The following is a 17,051-nucleotide window of genomic DNA, read 5'->3' on the forward strand; positions in this document are numbered from 1 at the left end:
CCCATCAACTCTCGCAACTATGCTACTGGTCAAATCGCACACAGAGACGGCCGTCCTGAGAGACACAATTCCAGTTTGTCACTTATGCTCAAACCTCGACGCAGACGCTCCCTCTGCCCAGCCCGGCTTGCTCGACGCTCGACTTCACCGCCTGAATTTGATTCTCCTTGCGTGTCCGTGTGTGATTCACTGACCAGCCCCCGGCCTACCGGCGCAGGAGCTGGGATCTACCCACTTCAAAAACAACAGACACCGCCGTGCCGCCCGAAGGTTTCAGTGCATAGCGATTCGCCAGTCGATCCACTCTTTGCACGTCAGTGTGATGACCACTGTCTGTAATGGCTCAATTCAGTCCATAGCGAATTCGGCCCTCGCTCATCCGGCCACGGGCAGCAACTGACCCTGGGAGATCGGGAGCGAGTGCGGGATACACTCCTCGGAAACGTCGGTGGGAGCGTGGCACAGCATGCTACTCGGCCCATCGCAGGGAAGCAGGTTGTTTTAGAGTTTTGGTACACCACAGCAGAAATACCGCCTCGCTGTCTTGCCGCACGTCTCGTCGTCTTAGCCTGGCAACGCCTCGTGGATTCTCCAGCCATGCTTTCTTTTTTCCAGGCCGGTTTCCCTGCTTAGTTGCCTACAACTAATACGGTACTCCTAACCATGGATTCGATCAGTTCTACAGCTCGAAGCCACATCCAGGGACTGGGGTATTTTCCCCAGCCTCGGCATCCTGGCTTCGAAGGCTTCTCGCCTTTAAGCGACAATCTCCCCCAGGTTACCAGAAATATCAAATGACCGAGGAATGACCATCGGGTTCCAATGTCGCTTCGTGGCTGACGGTGGCGCTTTCCAGAGCTAGTCGGAAATAACAAGCATGTCTCGAATCTGGTTCCAAGTCTTCTGCCAGTTTCATGCCGAAATTAGTCTTGCTGCAAGTGTTCATTCACATCGCTTCTTTCCGTGGTTCGGCAACCTGATCCGCTTATGGCAATATCAACGTCCGTGTGCAAGAGCCGAACGAACTTCCTACGCAACGAGGCTGGATGGCCGGCCGTGGAGCACTCAAGATCCTCCTAGAGCGTACCTAGTTTGCCGACCAGCCCGACGTCTGATTGTCAGAGAAACAGGCACCACAACTGCTGAGCCCATCATTGCAGCTCGCTAGACCAAAGCTCTCCCCCGCTATTGCCCTGCCGCCCTGCCGTGGGCACAACGGCGATGTTCGCATTGGCGACCGAGAGTAACCACGGCAGGAATGCGGCTGTTCACTACTCTGCTCGCGCCTGAACAATAACACAACAAGGCACGGACATGGGCGTCGAGAACTTTTGGGGCGCTGGCCTGGTTCCCTAGGACCTAGGTACATCACAGCTAAGACCCGCATGCAAGGCCGGGCGAGCGTGGAGAATCCAGCTGGAAGACGCAGAAGAAGTGGACGAACAAAAACGAGGAGGAAGAGGAAGAAGGACCAAAGTAGCGGTGCGATGTGCAGGGATCATTCCTGTTCGTTGCAACCCTGATCGTCAACTGCCGCCAAGGGTCGGTGGTCGTGGCCGAAGGCCGGCTTTGAACTGAGGGAACAGACTCGCGCTGGTGCTAACTCACAGACATAGAGAAGAGAGAGTCAGGACGCCGACGAGCGAGCGAACTAATCAAAACAACGGCGCCAGTGGCCGGGCATGGCCGCCCTACTATTACGATGCCTTGCAATTTGGCTTTGGCAGCCATCTCCTCATCCTTCTCCGCCTCTTCGTCTCTGGTACATGGACGTTTCTCTCACTCGTCCAGATCTCTCATATATGACTTGACAAAAAGTCTCAACACCATCCATCCCCCTGCAAGCGCAAATGCATCCAAGTACTCACTCCCTTCGCACCCCCCCATGATCCATCCTTCACCCCCAACCCAATTATGTCATGCATCATGGCTTCAAAGTATCCTGGACCCTCTTGTAATTTTGATACCCGTCCCTTGGTCTCCACCGCCTCGAACAAGGCCTTATACTACCTTGCCCGTCCCGCGTTCGCTCACCGTCGCATTTGGCTTGTCACTCCCGTGCTGCGGTGTCTAGCTAGATATATAGACACTTCTCCATGCTGTTTGGAGCCACAGAGGTTCGCGCTTGCTGCCTGACCGAACAGCTCATTGCTCAAACATGCAGCTTTGGGTTCAAGTCCTTTTCTTCATATACTGTCCTTACTACCGTTCCCTTGTCACATTGACTGCCAGAGTTGCTTTTCTTTCCGACTTTTCGAACCCTGCCTCTCTTTCTTGAACAGTCTTATGGCAACCAGAGTCAAGATGAGTTCTTCATCGTCTTCGCGCAAGTCGCGCAGAACAACTAGCATCTCCAATGTCATGTACACCAACGCGGTCTACTTCCCCAACGAACGGATATACCAAGGCGACACGCCGGGCGCCATGAACTATGGCTGCATCAACCATGTGTATTACGCCTTTGCCAATATCTCGCCTGATGGAGGTGTTTTCGTGAGTATACCCAGTTCCGCTGTTCGTATGAGTTGACTAACTAACCCTTCGATAAGCTGAGCGACGAGTGGGCCGATGCTCGCGCACCAGTCGATGGCGTCCAGGGTGGCCTAGGGTCTCTCATGCACCTCAAGCAGAAGCATCCCCATTTGCAAGTGATTCTATCCATCGGGGGCGGCAATTCCAGTGCCGTGTTCCCCGTGATAGCTGCGAACACACTCTACAGAGACAACTTTGCCCGGTCTGCGAGAGGCCTGGTCGACGCGTCGGGCTTGGATGGCATTGATAGTGAGTTTGCTCGATTCTTCCTGCCTCTGCATTAGTGTTTCGTTAGCTCACATCGTCGATCAGTTATGTGGGAGTATCCTTGTGATTCTCAGCAGGGCCACCATTTCCTGGCTCTGTTGGCGGCTGTTCGCCTTCATATGCCCGAAAGTCATTATCTCCTTACTGCTGCGTTACCTGCCAGCCGAGCGATCTTGCAATACATCGATCTGCAACGAACGGCCGACTACGTCGACTACCTCAACCTCATGGCGTACGACTTCGCCGGCACGTGGACACACAGAAGCGGCCATCACGCGCAATTGTATGCAATGAGCAAGGACGAAACCTCGGGCGCATCAACCGTGCAGTATCTGGTCTCGCAAGGCTTTCCCTCGCAAAAGATCCTCCTCGGCATTCCCCTCTACGGTCGCAGCTTTCTTCATGCCACTGGGCCGGGACAGAAGTTCAAGGGAAGTGGCGGGAGCAATGGGACATTCGAGTACAACCAACTTCCCCGTCGGGGGACGAAGGAAGTCATTGACAAGAAGTCTATCGGGGCCCAATGCGTCGGAGCAGATGGCGGCTTCGTCACTTATGATAACCCCGATACGGTGAAGATGAAGGCTGCATTTTGCAAACAGAAGAGCCTAGGAGTATGTTTTGCCCCAATCATACCATGCAATGATACATGTGCTAACGAGTTGATAGGGACTATTCTACTGGAGCGGACCAGCAGACGCAAAGGAGAGCTCACGGAGTCTCATAGCCACCGGATTCAGAGCTCTGCATAGTTCCTGATGGGCTAATTTTCCTCAGAATGGATCACCTAGAGTGCGTCCAAGACATTCAGCAACAGTCCGCCGACACGTGTCGGCAAACCTCGGCCTCACGGGCCGGAAGGCAGTGACAGACAGACGATAATTGCATTTGCGCGGAGTAAGGGGATCGACAGCATCTGACAAGGGGGGCGACATGGCGTTCTTTTTTTTCCCTTTCAATTCGGCGACCTGCATCACGGTCTTGTTTCTTACTCGATTTTCGACATTTGCTCAGTTTTTACGAATGATTCCCCCTTGGATCTTTTTGATCGACGCATCACCAGGCGGCGGCGGCATGACTGGATTTTTGGGGGCGGGGAAAGGACACTTAAAAATTTGGGGCGGCTGATGATATCCCACGCGTGGACCAGGGGTGGCGGTGTAGCTGACTTTGCATGGCATCATATGGCTTCTCACGATTTCTCTACCCTCACGACGGTTTTGCATCATGACTCATATTATAGAAGAGAGCGAGATGAGGAGGGTGTGGCATTGGGCGGAAATATCTGGTGGATGGGAAACCAATTTGTATTTCTTGGTAGGCGTCTGGGCGCGTGGGACGCCGTTGACTCGCGTGGGCGACTCTGGTCTCTCAGTCTCTCACGGGCTCTTAGGACGAGAAAGCCGGAGGCCTGGAGCAAATTCAATGGAGCACACAGAGACCTTTTTTTGGTTCAGAATTTCTGCCCCTCCTGTAACCATCGTGAGATTTTTTGTGTGTGGTGGGTTGTGGGTTGCAGTGCTGCAGTATTGCACCCACGCACGGCATTGTAGGCTTGTAGCAGTGGGCGGTCCTCTCTCATGGAGGGGTCTTTGAGGGGCACAAGGGCACCGAGGGGAAGTCCCCCTCGGATGGGTCAAGAAGGAGTGGTGTGGAGGGTCTTGATGTGAGGTGGGTGTGTGGGTAATCATTTTCTTCTGCGGGCAACCATTTTTGCGTGGGTGTGCGAGTGAGGCAACCCACGCAGATCGGCGCGGGGCAATGATATTCTTACTGTACGTCCGCAGTACATACTGTTGCGATGCCTCCAAGTGGGAAAATGGAAGGGCAACAAGGGATACGATACCCATACCGGTACCACTTGGAGGGGGTTGGATCATGGATGGAGGTGAAGGGGGGCGGCAGCAGGGCAGCAGGGCAGACTTCGCAAAAGGGAAACAGCCGGGGTAGGGAAAGCCCGCTGGATCGGAGCCCACTCCGAGATACGGGAGACGGAAGCGATTCGGTAAGCCGTGTCTGGGCTGGGGGTCTGCGCGACCGCAGGCATACTGCGTACCGTTACCGTACCGGGTGAGGTGGGAGGGAAGGGAGGGGGGGGAGAGTGCAAGGGCCAATCCAGGGTTTCTTGTTTGTCGATCAACAACCGGGATATTGTACGGGATGTGTGTGTGTGTGTGTGTGTGTGTGTGTGTGTGTGACCGTGACGGTTGACAGAGTGTGAGAGCCATTGCTATTCTGGAGTTTAAGCGTGGATTTCGCTGTAAGGTAATGGAATTGGAGGACGCTGGCAAGCTGGGTGCTACGGCATGCGATGTACGTTAGGGTGGGGGGACTACCGTGCAGGTATATCCAATGGAGGGTTGTGGTGGTGGGATGGAGAACCATGCAGGTCGACCGATTCGGAATGTGATTCCATCATTGTCAGCCCGTTCGTCGTGCCCGTTTCTGCGACCTCTTGTTGTTTACGGGCGTTGTAAGAACGCTCGCTCACTTCCCTTTTTTGAGATGCAGTGTGTTGCTAACTAAGGTAGTTAGTAGGTCTATTTGTTAGGGGGTTTTTACTCTTTTGGTATCTTTCGTATTCATTCCACGTAACATCCAATCCAATGGAAGTACAGAAAGGTCAGTCAGATATTGTGATACCGAAAGGTGAATGTGAACCAAGTAAAAAAGTGGGTGGTGTGTCTGAGCTGGTAATTCTTCGGTATTTCTTGCTCCCGACTTCATGTGGCTTTTTGTCGTGTTGTGATCACATACACACACCCACACCCAGGCCTGTTTGTTGGCCTAGCTTGACTTGCTGTCACAGATGGCTGAGTTTCTTTTCTAATTGATTCAGCTGTGTTGGTTCGACATGAATTTGGATGGGAATTAGATCAATCGTATTTTTCCTGCACATTCAGGACAAATATGTGGGAGAGAGTCATGGTCCTGCATATGAGGCGCGCATCAACACTTCTTCATTCGACGGGGTGTCAAGAGAGCCCTGCTGTGCTGTAGGATGTGTTGGGATGTTAAATGCGTGCGCATGCGTGTCTTTCGCGGTGATGAATCTGCAATTCCCATTCGGGATCACCCAAATGGGGTTAAATGTGAGAGGTTGGATTTCGGGGGAGAAGAGGGGTGTGGGCGTCGAGTGGTACCCAATGGGAGAATGCAAGCCAGGCTGCTCTGTCGATCGGAAATACAAGAGATTGATAAGATTGGTTGCTATTTGGGGGTTTTCTTTTCCAAGTTTTCGTCTTGTTGTCGTACTTCTGTCCTATTTTGCCCGTAAGGATGGTGTGCTTATTCTATTTGCCCGATTGAGGACGTCGACCAAGTAGGTATGCGTTGTACCTTACCATATGTAGTCGCCGCCAAAGTCACAACCAGGGGTTGGGTTACAACACACTAGAAGAGAAAGTTCCATCAGTATTTTTTCTCAAAAGTGACTTATCCCAATGCTGTTCCAACGCAACAGTTGAAATCTGACCAGAGACACACCATGGTGGGTGATACAAAGACTGCGGGCTGCTGCATCGGGATGGTGTGTAATGGCTTGACAGGGGGCATGGTTCACTTTCAGGTTCGGATTTTGAGTGCACAGCAGGCTCCGGATGGAATTCTTGGAAACGAAGGGGGGGTAGCAGAGATGACGGCAGAAAGTGGGTGTGCTGCACACGTGGGTTCACATCACGGGAACAGGTACGGGGTCGTGCTGAACCAGACAGTCCACGGTCGATGACGATGGACTCTCGCCTAGTGAATTCATGGTCTCGAATAACATGGGTGTCGGTGAAGGGATGAGGTGAGATGAGGTGAGATTCCTCGACGAGAATCAATGTTGCGGTGTGTTTTGCGGTCTGGATCATGCTTCATGTCCAGAGTTGTGGTGTGGTGTATCGGCGACGGAGTAGTCGGGACGCTGGGGCACTTGTGGTGTCGGTGTGTGCTAATTAGTGTGCCTCGTGGGAAAACTTGTTCGTGGCTCGGTTTCTGCTCTTAGTCACGGCTACCATCTTCAGAGGTCTTTCTAGCCTTTTGGGCCGGTCCCAGGCGCAATCGTCTTACGTGCTAGTTTGTCGATGGCGTCGTCTTAGGTCCAGGGGGATTGAGGAGCCGTGACGACGACGGTATGTTTGAGGCCCGATATAGCACTCGGGCTCTGACGCGCGCCTCCGCCCGGAAAACTTGATCAAGGGACGCCTCGTTTCTGTCCGTCGTGCTTTTCAGGCTCATCAACCCGTACTGCCCAGGGTGGCTTCCTTCAGCTCCTGACGCTCTTCTTCTGCGTGAGGCTGCCTGGCTCCTCACTAGCCTCGACGAAAGCAACGCCTCGAATTCATCAAGGGTATGGAAGGCACCCAGCATGCCCGCCTAGCACGAGAGCGGGAAGCCGATGCGGCGCACTGACTCGAGAGAAGGCGGGTTAAGTTAGATGGCCTTGATTGTGTTTTGCTTTTTTCCACGTGGGAGAAGGGCGGGCCGCCTTGGTCTGGCAGCGGTGCAGAATCTCTGGTTTCTTTTTTCTTCCCGAGATGCGACGGCGCCGTGTTGGAGAATGAACGGCGCGCTTTTTTGGTTTGGTAGTATCGAGGTAGAAGTGGAGAGCGTCCGCGTCCGTCATGACCGCCCGGCAGGCAAAGTGCGGTGTGTTGTAGAAAGTGGTTGAGTGGGCATCTTTGGACGTCGGGCGTTGGCCGCCCCGGCCGATTGCGGGATGGCGGGGATGAGAGATGAGAGGAGGGGGGAGACCACAGGATCTACGGTGCTTCTCGGGGTTACGAGGGTATGAGAGGCCCAAGAAAGAATGGGAGGGGGGGCGAGGAGGGGCGGATTTGCCCAGATTTACATGACTCGGTTATCGGGGTCGAGCCTTGACGGGATGATGTGCTTTTTGCTGAAGAATTTCCTCGGGAAGACCAACCCGGAATGCTTAAAACGACGTATGCGTGACGGGGACGTGGCAGGTGATATGGCAGGTGACAATAATGGGGCGATATAGGACAGGGGAAATGCTGACTTGCGGCACAATGGAACCTGTTGGAGCAACAAGTCCATTGTCAGATGTGAGGAGCTAGATGCCTGCAACAAAGGTAACTAGTGCCTGTTTCCATGTTTGCGCCGGCTTGCAAGCAAGCCTGAAAGTGCAGTGAAATGCCTCGTAACCGAGGTACTTTGTGCTGACTGCTGTGTAATTTGTTTCTAGGCTCCCGTTCGCCTCCGGAGTGACGACGCCAGGAGGGTCGGATCGGAAATATCGGGGGTCACGGGGGGCGGCGGGGATGTTGGGTTGTGCCGAGCAGAACCGGGCGTGGGGGCCCTTCTCGAGGATATCGGGAGGCTGGGCTGCTCGGTCTCGAGAGACACGCTTGCCGCAAAGACCGAGATGGTGTCGAAATGAAACGAGTGCATGTGAACGCCTCGCCCTGACAGAGTTCTGACAAGTCAGACAAATGTGTTCGTCACCAGTCGTTCTAGACTGGTGCCATAAGCGGCCGCATGAGCGAGTGTCCCCAAGCATCCTTCCTGGCTGACGACTCTAGCCAGGCGACAAAGTTGACGTTGAATAGGTGGTGGTGTCCGACTGTCATCCGTCGTCTGATGTTAGCCGCCATGGTTGGTCAGTTATCAGATCGAGACATCCCTGAAATGGTGGGCAGAAACTTCGACTATCGGAACATGCGTTGGTCCGTTGTTTGGAGGTCCGTGGCTTGAGTCGGGATATCCAAGCACCAGGCAATACGGCAAATGGTGAGCCGCGTTATCTGCTGGCTGTGGTCTCCAACCGATTTGTGTGGCAAGGAAGGGGTGTTGTGATTTATTGTCTTCCCTGTTGGCTACTCATGCGAGTAGAGAATTGATGCGACACGAGCCTTTGCAAGTGGCTGGAGAGCTCCAATGTGTTGGCAGAGTAGCACCTCATCTCCCAGGACCCCCCACCATGACATGAGCTGGAAGACATGGCGCACCCCAGTCTATAGGTTGTGGCGTTGCTTCCAGCAATGCGGATTTCGGTCGATAGAGTTCCAAATGCCCTTTGTCGCGATGACATGGAGGTACATGCAATGGATTCGACATGGATTGCAGGATGTATTCGAGAAGTTTGCCATATTGGCTCATTTGGCTTCGGAGTCGTCAGCGATTATAGTATCTGTTCCCTCTGTCGAACCTTACCCGTAAGGGTTGGACAGGAATGACGATAAGCCCATGATCAATTTCTTCGACGTGGCAGCGAAACAGTGCGGATGAGTCTCGCTTTAGTTAAGATGAGCTTGACGCACTCTGAAGAAAGCTGTTCGACTGCCTCCTAGGTTAAGCCAACGCAATGGCCCGCTTGGAGGTAGTTCGAATTACCGTCTGACGAGATACCGTATTACGGAAAGCCCTAGAAACATACCAATTCGTCAATGTGGCGTGTTCCTGAAGGTTGGGCCGCTGGTTTGGTGGCACAGAAATTCGTCGCACGCCGAGTTTGTTGTGGATAAATATTCTGTGGTCGTTTGTTTTGACTGTGTGCAGACCAGGGCATATCTTCATTGAAACGGCGTGGAGGTGGCGAGAAGGAGACATAGACTGAGTGCGTAGTACTTCGTTCTCATCTGTCCAGGATAGCAAGTAATGCATGCTCATCGCCAAAGAACCGGTGCACGAGAAGCACGACGGAGAAACCTCGTGGGTCAAAGATTGTAAGAGGAAGTGTGCTTGTTGCAGAAGTGAAGAAGAGAAGTTGCTGCGGCCAGTACGTATTGCACGCGCCAATGGCCAATGTTATCCCAACATGATTACACAGTCAGGTACTACTACATAGGTAGGTAGGTACCTTAGGTAAAGTAAGGCAGGCATCATGCAAGGGGTAAGGTAGGTAGGAGCGATCCGTGTCTACCCGACCTTGGTCCTTTCCGCATCTGAACGTCGTCTTTAGGTTTGTTTGAAGAAGGGAACAAAATTCGACCTTTCTTTCCCCAGACTTTCTCGAGGTGGGCCGATCCAGAAAAAAAGGGACTGCACAGCGTCTGGCGCCTGCCACCTGCTTCCAGAACCTGAGGAGCTTCTCGGAGCGTATTCCGATTGGACGCGGTAGGTCCCGTCGCAGATCCCCCTGCGTCCTGTCCTAACACGTGACGCCATTTCGACTCGGAGCTCCCAAGACACGCAGCTCAACTCTTCAGGGAATCTGACACATGCAGCAAACTGTCCCGTCCAATCCCGCCAGATCACCATCTTCTCACGCAGACCAAGTCAACACGGGTGTTCAGCATGAACGGGACATCAATTAGCGGGAAAACATCACTCGATGCTGGTACGAATTCCACTCCCGCTCTCGCTAGGCGCAGCTCATATCTGACCCTGAGGCAGCCGACTATGATCCTATCGAGCATCTAAACCACCTCTTTCCACATCCCTCAACCGTAACCTCAATCAGTCGCGTTTCCGATACACTACAGACCCATAAAAATGATCTCGCCGTCGAAATCTCCAGCCTTGAGGTCGCCCAGGCATACGGTCCCGATTCGAGCCTCGAGCGCATGCAGTCTGCCCAAGCCGAACTCGCCCAGCTCTTCCGCAAGATCGAGACCGTGCGATCCCGAGCAATCCAAACCGAGCAGAACATCACTTCCATGACGGCCGATATAAAACGATTGGATGGCACGAAACGGAACCTCACATTGAGCATGACCGCGCTGAAACGACTGCAAATGTTGACGACGGCATACGAACAGCTGAGAGGTTTGGCCAGGTCGAGGCAATACCGAGACTGCGCGAGCCTGCTGCAAGCTGTGCTGCAGCTTATGAAGCACTTCAACAGCTACCGGAGCATTGAACAGATCGCCACACTGAGCCGAGGCGTTTCGGAGCTGCAGCGGGAATTGTTGGAGCAGGTCTGCGAAGATTTCGAGATTGCGTTTGCCAAGGGAGAGGTCGCACAGCGCAGGGGTACACTGGTAGAGGCTTGTCTGGTCATGGATGCCTTGGGCGACATGGCTCGGACGCGACTGATGAATTGGTACGTCAATACGGAACTACGCGAGTACCGCCAGGTGTTCAGGGGCAACGACGAGGCCGGGAACCTGGATAATATCGGTCGCAGGTATGCATGGTTTAAACGCATGCTCAAGACTCATGAGGATGAGCACGCTGTTATTTTCCCGGCCCATTGGCGCGCGAACGAATTACTGGCCATGGCTTTCTGTGACGGCACTCGAGACGACTTCAAGGGCATCCTCGAAAGAAGCATGCGCAAGACGGATGGGCAGAAGATTGACGTAAACCTTCTTCTGAGCTGCTTACAGGAGACTTTGGACTTTGAGCATGGCCTAGAGAGGCGGTTTGCCAACGAACCGCGCGCCAGTATCGATACCCTGAGCTCATCCGATGACAGAGCATCGAATTTCCATGGTTCGATATCAACTGCTTTCGAACCGTATTTGAGCTTGTGGGTGGAGTCGCAAGACAAGCAGCTTGCTACAATGATACCAAAATACCGAAATCAGCCTCTGCTTCCGGAAGACGAAGAATTTTCTACGCAAGCCGTCATTTCCTCAGCCATTGAACTGTTCCACTTCTACAAACTCACATTATCACAATGCGCCAAATTGTCTACGAGTGACAGATTATTGGACCTTTCCAAAACGCTGGCAAAGTACCTCGACGAATACGCACAACAAGTTCTTCTGCACATTTTGCAAAGGGCTGGACCTCAAGGTCCGCCAATTCAAGACGTCATTTTGGTGTTGAACACGGCAGATTTCTGGTCGACGAATACTACCCAGTTGGAGGAAAACATCAAAAAGCGCATCGACAATGACCTTGTTGGAAAAGTTGACCTATCATCACAAGCCGACGCCTTTCTTGGCGTGGCCAGCGCTGCTGTGCTGACGTTAGTACGTAACGTTGAGATCGCCTGCGAGGGATCTTGGCGTGAGATGCGTAATACAGGCTGGAGCACCATGGAGACTGTGGGCGATCAAAGCTCATATGTTGGTGAGCTTCTATCTTCCGTGAACGGCAAAGCCGAGGAGATCCTAGGCCTTTTAGTCAAGCAGCAATACGCCAGGGCATTTTGCGATAATCTGGTGGACCATCTCGTCAACGCCTACATTAGCAACATTGTACAATGTCGCCCAGTTTCCGAGGTCGGCGCTGAACAGGTATGCTCCAACCACACACGAGTCCTCACAAACATACTGACCCCCATTTAGATGTTGCTCGACAAGTACGTTTTGACAAAAGCATTCGAAAATCTGCTGTCATATCACAACAAGTCTTCTTCAACACCGCACGCGGCTCCAGCGGGCTACGTAAAACGAGTGAACCAGACAATGAACCGCATAGACCCTCTCCTCAAGACGCTGCAAGTCCGCCCTTCGCCACCAGAGGGCTTGGTCCAAGCATACTTGATCCACATTGCCGATCGCTCCGATACCAACTTTAGAAAGATTCTCGACCTCAAGGGCGTCCGCAAAGCCGATCAGGGCCACCTTGTGGAACTATTCGGCATCCACCGCGAGGGCAACCTCAGCGACAAGCTCGTCCAGCAATCTCCGCTGCTCACGCCGTTGATGGCAACCACAGGACTCGGCAGTTCCGGTCTTGGGGCCATCAACGCGAGTACCGCTCTCACGAGCGCCAGCAGCGCCATGCCGGGGTTGCCGAGCAAGTTTGACGCGACCTCGTTGGGTGAGAAGCTTCTGAGCGCGGCGAGGGACCTGGGGCAGGGAACCGGTCCGGGCGGCATCGCGGGTACGGAGAAGGCGACCATGAATGAGAATCTCAAGAACTTTGGCAAATTCTTCCGGAGGGACATTGGAGGTTTCGGCGCCAGGTTTGGGAAGAGGGACGATAGTGCTGACGGCCAGCGGTGATGTGATTAAGGATCAACGGATAAGCAATCCGAGTCGGATAGATGGTTGAACAGAATGATCCCAACTGCCACAGCCACTGTGAGGTCCTCTTCGTCGTGACATTGGTTCCCCTGATATATCCCACTCTCGTCATCATCACAACCCATCTCATCCGTTCCTTACCCCCCCCCCCTGTCAATGGCCCTCAATCCACCCACCCACCTCATATAAATCCTCCTCAACCTCGCGCAGCCGCTTCAAATACCTCTCAAGGCAACGGTGATTAATGCCATCGACTCCCTCGGCACCTGGAAGAAGCCCTTGGGCTCTGGGGTTCACCCAGCGAACAAACGTCTCCTTGTCTTACCATGTCAGCTTAGGTCCATTACCCAACAAACGGCCTCCGTTCTCTGTCACGTACGTTCATCGTGCAAACATTGTCAACGAATATGAGTAGGCAGGCATGCGATGCTAAGGAACATGGCTGCCTTTAGGTTGTGAAGAACATGAACACCCGGCCCTGTAATCTTGCCACCATGTGGCAGGCAACGGGCGGACAACGAGCCATTCTAGTCTCTTCTACCTTATGCCTTCATTTCTTAGCCCTCCAAAGCATAAGTTCGCTTATCTCCCTGTCTCTGGTTCGTCTTGAAAGTACATGACACTACGTAGTATAAAAACGCCTAGCCTCACGCAGCCGTTTTGAACATTCCCCAAGGTGATTAATGCTATCGACTCCCTCAACCCCTCAGCATGTTCTTGCAAAAGGGTTTAAAAGCTAGGAAGTCCCGTCGAGCAAACAGCTCTTTGTTTTGATAAACGATTCAAGGTCCATAATATGTTAACGCCCATTGTTCTCCGTGACGTACGTTCATCGTGCAAATATCATTGACGAATACGAGCGAGCGGGCGGGAAATGGTCCAGAGGACATGATCCTTCTAATTTCGAGTTTAGTGGACGGCCTTGATGAGACGGTCTTGATGATAATGATCTCTCACTCTGACGAACCCCCTCTTCTCGAACTCCTCAATAGGAATTCAATTGAGGTGGCGTCATGTCGGGCGCGTCGTCTGGTGATGAGAAATCTTTGTCTGATTGCTTGTGTCTCGTCTCTCATGATCACGAGGTAGTTGAGTACGACTGTGGACTATACCAGACCGTTTCCCGATGGCTCGCACAATGCTGTCAGCCCTTAGCCCTTCTCCCGATGGTCCCGAATCTACTAGACCTACCTGGACTGATATAAATACCGCCCAACCTCACGCAAACATTCAAAAGAATTCCCAAGGCAAACCGATGATTAAGGCCATCAACTCCTTTGGTAAAGCCTTGTGATTCCATGACCTGTCTGGCCGATAGTGAGAATTTTCCATCTTCATGCCGCTATTCCCGTAGGCGATTCCAGCAATAACCATCTCTTTATCTCAATATAACGACCGTCATCTCTCAGGCGCGTTCGTCATTTCAGCAATCGTCATTGAATACGAGCGGGGATACAAAGCATGATGAATAGGGAGATCAAGTGTGATGAACGAGAATAAAACGCATAATAAATAGGAATAAAAAGCGTGACAACTGGGGACACAAAGTGTGATGTAAGGATATCAAGCATGACGAACGGGGACGTGAAGCGGAACGAATGGGGTTACGAAGCGTGACAAATGGGGACACAAAGCTTGAAGAGTTTTTATGGTCCCTTCAAGCAATCCACCTCTATTATCTTAATATACAAATGCCTCTCTCATTATCTGTCCTGTATGCCTATCATCATGATCAATGTTAGCAAATATGGGCGGTGACAAAAAGCATAATAAACGGCACGTTTTTTTATCAAAGCTTTCCATCCCCCTTACCCAAACGCTGTGCATAGGCAAGTCATGAGAAAATTATAACAGATACCAAGAGAAGGGGTTTGAAAGGGCCCGCTTCCTAGACTACCCTTCCCTAAGACCAGCCTACCGTGTCTTTACAAGAAGTACGAAAGAACGCCTACTGGGAGGAATGGCGCCTCCAAAAGATGGATAAGCTCATCATCGGTCCGTTCATGAGTAACTAAAAGGAACGTGGTTAATAGAAACCAGCCATGATGAAACGAACTGTCAAAGGTCGGATTTCCTTCTGGCACAGTCGACACAGAAAATAATTACAGAGGGGCTGAGACTTGAAGAGAAATTTGAGAGAAGGGATGTAGCGAGCCGCAGGCCCAACCACGATACGACGTTGAATTACTATCATGATTATGTACGCTGAATCCAACGAGTAGTGATACGGATGTCTTTCCCTTTGGATACGAGTGGAGTTCGTCAATCATAAGCCTTTTGTGAGCTAAGTCTCGGTTTCGCTCGCTGACGCAGGCTAAATAGATTGCTCATAATCCTGTCGCCTAAGCGCGTCTCTCGGTAGCCCGAGTCGTCGGCTATTATCAGCCAGCTAAGGCCGTTGGCCCCTTTGCCTAGTTAAGCATCTTGCCTAGGGTTCATTCCATCGGTTGCTTGCACACCCTCTGTGAAAGTACATCCTGATGTGATGCAAGAGACGCTAGCCAAGACCAAGTCCTTCTAAGACGACTTCCACACGTTGCTATCCAACTTCTCATCAGGCACAGCAACGAAATCCTGGCCCTCGTCGTTATCACTACCGTCGAGAGACCCATCATAGGAGCTCGTCTGCCACGCCGACAGCTCGTCCACGCGGCGGATGCCCATCATCCACGAGACGAGACCGCGGGGCACCCAGCGGCCGACGAAGCCGTAGACGCTGGCGCCGAGACCGACGCGGACGGTGCCGCTGGTGATGGACCCGTCAATGACGTCAAAGACTGCGTTGTGGAGGTGGCGGAGGGAGCTGCCCTTCAGACCGCGGATGCGGCCGGCCGAGATGGCGGAGGTGCTCTGCATGACAAAGTTGCGTCCGTAGGCGTGGCGGGCGTTCTCGGGCCACATGAGGGTTTCTGTGGCGTCGGCGTCGATGCCGGGCCCGCCTTCGAGGAGACCTCTCTGGGAAGGGTGGGTGTGCTTTGCGGGCTGGAAGCCGGTGAAGTCGAAGGTGCCCAGTTGCATGTGGGTCACGGGGATGCCGAGGGGTCGCAGCTCTGCCGTCAAGACCTCGGTGAAGGCTGATAAGGCGGAGGAGACGGTTGCTTCGGGGGCGTGGAAGGGGGGGTTGATGGAGGAGATGATGGACGGCGTGAAGACGAGGACCTTGGGCGGCGTCCATTTTTCTCCGGGCGGGCTTAGGCGAGTCGTCAAGAGCGGCAGAAAGGCTTGGATGGTCAGGATGGGGTGGAGCAGGTGGGTGTTGAAGAGGTCTGCGAAGCTGGAGGGCGGGATAGTGGCGATGGGTGACGTTTGGTAGTTGAGCGATGGGATGAGGATGACGGACTTGAGCTGGAGATGGTTGGGCCTCGTCCGCGGTACCGGGGCGTGTGGTGATTGAAGGTACTGCGCGAAGCTGTCGATGGCAGCGCCAGCTCTGGGAGGCTATTACATACGTCAGTGAAGGCTTAAACTGCATACCGACTCTACTCACATCCGTTGTGTCAATGGTCAAAGGCAGAATGTCGGGCCTTGCCAAGCTGTGCACCATGCTCTCATCCTCCTCGGCGTTGCAGACGATGTAAACAATGAATCCTCTCCTCTCGAAATCGAGTGATAGCGACCTTGTCAAAGGTAGTGTCGGTGAGCCTGCGATAACGACAACCTCGAGACGGCCGCCGTTCCTGGCCCGTTTCGCCCGGCGCGTCTTCTTGCAGAACCTGCTACTCCTGTATGATCGATATGCCACGACTCCCACGACGGCGACGATGGCACCGGTCAACAGTTTGTGTTCCTTTACCCAACCGTGCAGCCTCTCGTACCGGCTCATAGCTATCACCTCGATAGGTATGTGGCGGACGGGGGGCTTCGGCCGCACCGAGTCGGGTAGCCATTCTGAGGAGGAGAGCGTCTCTCGTACGGCCTGTGCAGCCTTATCGACGGTAGGGTTGATGAGGTTGGCGAGGTCGTCGGAGTAGCCCCGGATCTTGTTGGGTAGCGAGGACAGCTGTGGGAATAAGAGGGCGGTGTCAGTAGAGCTCTCGTGATCACAAGCTTGGAGGTGTTGGTGTGGGGGCGGATGATGCTTACAACGTCCAAGAACTGCTGGTCGTCCGCTGACATCTTGTCGGTTTCAACCCAGTTATCAAGCCAAGAAGTACTGCTGGAGAGAGGAGAGTGTTGAAGGTTCCTGATCTTTGACGTCCAACAGCTTCTGGGGAGATGGGGGTCAGATAGCTCGACTCTCAGGACGAGGTAAGGTAGGTCAGAAAGTGGACTCGCGTCGGCGGTAAAGAAAAAAAAGGTCAGCGACAGACCGCAAAGAGGCAAAGCACTCAAGACCAGCGCAGCAGTGCAGCTTCTTTCCACCCAAAAACGACGTGGGGAAAA

General features: G+C 53.2%; 4 protein-coding genes across 4 annotated transcripts; 2 read left to right on the forward strand and 2 right to left on the reverse strand.

The window, feature by feature from the left end:
- Positions 1-2,304: 2,304 nt before the first annotated feature.
- CPAR01_00978 (glycosyl hydrolase family 18) lies at positions 2,305-3,558 on the forward strand (the record flags this gene model as incomplete). The annotated part of the gene is made up of 4 exons (XM_060485268.1): positions 2,305-2,493; positions 2,550-2,781; positions 2,845-3,413; positions 3,469-3,558. 4 exons carry the CDS (start codon positions 2,305-2,307, stop codon positions 3,556-3,558), a joined length of 1,080 nt encoding a protein of 359 aa, XP_060356125.1.
- Positions 3,559-7,858: 4,300 nt separating this feature from the next.
- On the reverse strand, positions 7,859-8,305 carry CPAR01_00979 (uncharacterized protein; the record flags this gene model as incomplete). The annotated part of the gene is made up of 1 exon (XM_060485269.1): positions 7,859-8,305. One exon carries the CDS (start codon positions 8,303-8,305, stop codon positions 7,859-7,861), a length of 447 nt encoding a protein of 148 aa, XP_060356126.1.
- Positions 8,306-10,041: 1,736 nt separating this feature from the next.
- Positions 10,042-12,647, forward strand: CPAR01_00980 (uncharacterized protein; the record flags this gene model as incomplete). The annotated part of the gene is made up of 3 exons (XM_060485270.1): positions 10,042-10,084; positions 10,141-11,933; positions 11,985-12,647. 3 exons carry the CDS (start codon positions 10,042-10,044, stop codon positions 12,645-12,647), a joined length of 2,499 nt encoding a protein of 832 aa, XP_060356127.1.
- A 2,538-nt stretch (positions 12,648-15,185) lies between these two features.
- On the reverse strand, positions 15,186-16,784 carry CPAR01_00981 (uncharacterized protein; the record flags this gene model as incomplete). The annotated part of the gene is made up of 3 exons (XM_060485271.1): positions 15,186-16,106; positions 16,156-16,668; positions 16,752-16,784. 3 exons carry the CDS (start codon positions 16,782-16,784, stop codon positions 15,186-15,188), a joined length of 1,467 nt encoding a protein of 488 aa, XP_060356128.1.
- Between the last annotated feature and the right edge of the window lie 267 nt (positions 16,785-17,051).

Source organism: Colletotrichum paranaense (assembly GCF_030867605.1).
Source record: "Colletotrichum paranaense strain IMI 384185 chromosome Unknown Scaffold_1.1, whole genome shotgun sequence".
NCBI classification, from domain to species: domain Eukaryota; kingdom Fungi; phylum Ascomycota; class Sordariomycetes; order Glomerellales; family Glomerellaceae; genus Colletotrichum; species Colletotrichum paranaense.